Source organism: Manis javanica, chromosome 5 (assembly GCF_040802235.1).
Source record: "Manis javanica isolate MJ-LG chromosome 5, MJ_LKY, whole genome shotgun sequence".
Lineage (NCBI taxonomy): Eukaryota > Metazoa > Chordata > Mammalia > Pholidota > Manidae > Manis > Manis javanica.
In genome coordinates this window covers 10,168,400-10,172,557 of record NC_133160.1, presented here as the reverse complement: position 1 = coordinate 10,172,557, position 4,158 = coordinate 10,168,400, and the positions used below count along the sequence as shown (strand labels likewise).

The window sequence follows — 4,158 nt, the reverse complement described above, 5'->3', positions numbered from 1 at the left end:
AAACAGGGAGATGTGAGAAGAGTGACTGAGGGTCTGGGATTTTCAATAGGGAGGTCAGGGAGGGCTTCTTGGAGGAGGTAACCTTTGGGCTAAGCCCTGAGGAACTGCCTTGCACAGAGCTGGGGCAACAGTGTTCTCAGTCCAGAGGGAACAGCAGTGCATTCCTTCATTTTTGAGCATGCCCAGTCCAGGAGTTCCAATATTCAAGGGCCAGCCCTCATGGAGTGGGTAGTCTGGGGGGAAACTGAGGTAGATAAGACAACTAGGATAGTGGGAGCTGGAGATAAGATCTGGGAAGGAAGTTCACTAGCAAGTGGGGCAGGGAGGGCCTCTTGGAGGCAGTGGCCCTCAAGCTCAGCCCCAATTGTCCCTCTTTGCAGCCTGGAAGGCCTGGCTAGGTGACCCTGGGACCTCAGATCCCAACCTGGCCCAAAGGCTGCTGGGAAGGCTCAGAAAGCCAGCCCGCCCTGTCAGTGTTTCATCCCTTCCGTCTCTGACCCCCAACCCCCAAGGGCACTTGGAGATGTCATTTCTCCAGCTCTCTGGGGCAGAGGTCACCTTGGCTCAGCAGATAACGCTGAAGGTTGAGCAATGCCCGCCTGCCCGCCAGGGCCAGTGCTGGGGTCAGTGGGCCAGGGGTCATCCACAGGCAGCCTGGGCCAGGAGTGGCATTGGGGTGGGCCGAGGAATGGGGCTGGAGAGGGGAAGATGTTGCTTGGAGGGTCTCAGGCCAACATTCAAATCCAGGACAGACAGCGGCTCCTTTCCCCATCCATTGAACAGGGTCAGCATAACATTCTCCTGGCAGGGTGAAAAAGTGAACCCTGGGTGCAGGCCCACCCTCAACGCACAGTAGCAACTGGGTAAAAATGAGGGAAGTCCTCTCTCTGGCATGGCCTCCAGTGGGGCCTGGCTTGACCCCTTCCCACCCACCTTAGAAACAGGTTTCTTGGCCTTGGGTTGGCAAATAGGTCTTAGGGCTTTTTTTTTTTTTTTTTTTTGAGAGTAATAGAGGACCTGAGGCCATGTGACTTGGGTGGGCTATGCTCCCTCTGGGCCTCTTTGTACCCTCTAGCGGAGGGCCCATACTTCTAATGTGCATCCCAGGGTGGACTTAAAACTTAAGTGTTATGTTTGGGAGCCTACAGTGGAGACAGTAACACAATACGACCAAGGTTATAGAGTGGCAGTCGCGCACTCCCCTCGCCCCCCCTTCTCACATCCATCCTCCTGGGGGCCTAGGTCGAGGGGGGGTGGGGCTGGGGAAGACCCAGGTGTGGTCTACAAGTGCGGGCAGGCAAGGTGCCAGGGAAGGGGCGTGGCCAGCCCGGCGGGGGCTCCAGGGGTGTGAACCCCTGACGTTCCCCCCCTAACCTCCCTAGGATCCTCGTATTGTAGATGGCTTTAAGTGGAGGCGTCGCCTCAGGCGTGGTATCTCCTCCTTGCCAGAGCTGGGAATGGGGGTAAATTTAGGGGTGGGGCCGCACCCGGGGAAGGACGGTGGGGATGGGTCACCTCTTCGGGAGCCAGAGCTGGGGTTTGGGGTCTACAGGATCCTGCCTGGGCAGCGTTCCCTTCTGTACGGCATCGGAGCTAGGCACAGCCGACCTTGAAGCCACCACCTCCTCCAGCAGGGGGCGGGCCGTGGCCATGTTTGTGGGGTGGGGGAAGACGATCGCGTTGCCCCCTCCTCGGGTTCCACCCCCATTCCAGTACAGCCTCCAGCCCAGAAGAGGCGGGCCGGGGGCGGGGTCGCACCTCCCCTTCTCGCTCCCAATCCCGGGGCCGCCCGGGTGGGGGTGGGCAAGGGGGTATGAGGCTGCCCCCGGGTTCCGGGGACCCCCGAGGACGTGCACCTGCACCCTGGTCTGGACGCCGCGCCCTACCGCCACCCTCCCGGGAGTCTCGGATGGCCAAGGCGGTAGCCCCGCGTCCCGGCGGCGGTGGCGGGAGGGATCGGGGCGGCCGCCAGGCGTGACGCAGCCGTTGCCATGGGCCGCCTTTATAAATAACCGGGCTCAGGAGAAACTTTAGCGAGTCAGAGCCGCGCACGGGACCGGGAAGGGGACCCACCCGAGGGTCCAGCCGTCAGCTCCGCGCTAAGAGCGGCCACCCCGGCGGCAGTGGCAGCACCAGGGACACAGCGGCGACAGTTGGGAGCCGGGAGGCCGCGCCACCTGCGGCCGGCCGGAGCGGGCAGCCCCAGGCCCCTCCCCGGGCACCCGCGTTCATGCAACGCCTGGTGGCCTGGGACCCAGCATGTCTCCCCCTGCCGCCGCCGCCTGCCTTTAAATCCATGGAAGTGGCCAACTTCTACTACGAGGCGGACTGCTTGGCTGCTGCGTACGGCGGCAAGGCGGCCCCCGCGGCGCCCCCCGCGGCCAGACCCGGGCCGCGCCCCCCCGCCGGCGAGCTGGGTAGCATCGGCGACCACGAGCGCGCCATCGACTTCAGCCCGTACCTGGAGCCGCTGGGCGCGCCGCAGGCCCCGGCGCCGGCCACGGACACCTTCGAGGCGGCTCCGCCCGTGCCCGCCCCCGCGCCCGCCTCCTCCGGGCAGCACCACGACTTCCTCTCCGACCTCTTCTCCGACGACTACGGGGGCAAAAACTGCAAGAAGGCGTCTGAGTACGGCTACGTGAGCCTGGGGCGCCTGGGGGCCGCCAAGGGCGCGCTGCACCCCGGCTGCTTCGCGCCCCTGCACCCGCCGCCCCCGCCGCCGCCGCCGCCACAGCCCGCCGAGCTCAAGGCGGAGCCGGGCTTCGAGCCCGCGGACTGCAAGCGGAAGGAGGAGGCCGGAGCGCCGGGCGGCGGCGCCGCAGGCATGGCGGCTGGCTTCCCGTACGCGCTGCGCGCCTACCTCGGCTACCAGGCGGTGCCGAGCGGCAGCAGCGGCAGTCTGTCCACGTCCTCGTCGTCCAGCCCGCCTGGCACGCCGAGCCCAGCCGACGCCAAGGCGCCCTCGTCTGCCTGCTACGCGGGGGCGGCGCCGGCGCCCTCGCAGGTCAAGAGCAAGGCCAAGAAGACCGTGGACAAGCACAGCGACGAGTACAAGATCCGACGAGAGCGCAACAACATTGCGGTGCGCAAGAGCCGCGACAAGGCCAAGATGCGCAACCTGGAGACGCAGCACAAGGTCCTGGAGCTCACGGCCGAGAACGAGCGGCTCCAGAAGAAGGTGGAACAGCTGTCGCGCGAGCTCAGCACCCTGCGGAACTTGTTCAAGCAGCTGCCCGAGCCCCTGCTCGCTTCCTCCGGCCACTGCTAGCGCGACCCCCGCGCGCGTCCCCCTGCCGGCCGGCCTCCGCGCTGCCAGGCGCGCCGCGGCCGCTGAGACTCCGGGAAGCGCCCGCGCTCTCCCGCCCCCGCCCCTGGTGGCGCTGGCAAAACTTTGGCACTGGGGCACTTGGCAGCGCGGGGAGCTCGTCGGTAATTTTAATATTTTATTATATATATATCTATATTTTTGTCCAAACCAACCGAACATGCAGATGGGGCGCCCGCCCGCGGTGTTATTTAAAGAAGAAATGTCTATGTGTACAGATGAATGATAAACTCTCCGCCTCTCCTCTGCCCCTTCTCCGGTCGCCGGCGGGCGGGCCGGTTTCGAAGTTGATGCAATCGGTTTAAACATGGCTGAACGCGTGTGTACACGGGACTGACGCAACCCACGTGTAACTGTCAGCCGGGCCCTGAGTAATCGCTTAAAGATGTTCCTACGGGGTTGTTTTGTTGTTGTTGTTTTGTTGTTGTTGTTTCGGTCTTTTTTTTTTTTGTATTATAAAAAATAATCTATTTCTATGAGAAAAGAGGCGTCTGTATATTTGGGAATCTTTTCCGTTTCAAGCATTAAGAACACTTTTAATAAACTTTTTTTTTTTTTTGAGAATGCTTAAAAGCCTTTTGGGGGCATTAGCTGACTTTTGATTTTTTTCTTCATTTTGGGTTTACATAATTTTATATTTGCTTTTTTGCTATGGGGGGGGTTGTATGTGTGTGTGGGGGGGGCTGCTATTATTTTTGGCTTTTTTGGTGGTTGGGGAAGGGTGTTGCAGCTAGTTTTTCTCCTCTACTACTCCAAGGTGGGGGGCTGTGTTTGGAAATGGGGGTATTAGACCTGGGGAGGCAGAGCAGAGGAGAGCTGGGTCAGGATTTCAG

General features: G+C 61.8%; 1 protein-coding gene across 1 annotated transcript; it reads left to right on the top strand.

Annotated features, from left to right (window-relative positions):
* Positions 1-1,823: 1,823 nt before the first annotated feature.
* CEBPB (CCAAT enhancer binding protein beta) lies at positions 1,824-3,903 on the top strand. The gene has a single exon (XM_017651908.3). It carries the CDS (start codon positions 2,231-2,233, stop codon positions 3,266-3,268), a length of 1,038 nt encoding a protein of 345 aa, XP_017507397.2. The 5' UTR covers positions 1,824-2,230; the 3' UTR covers positions 3,269-3,903.
* Positions 3,904-4,158: the final 255 nt, after the last annotated feature.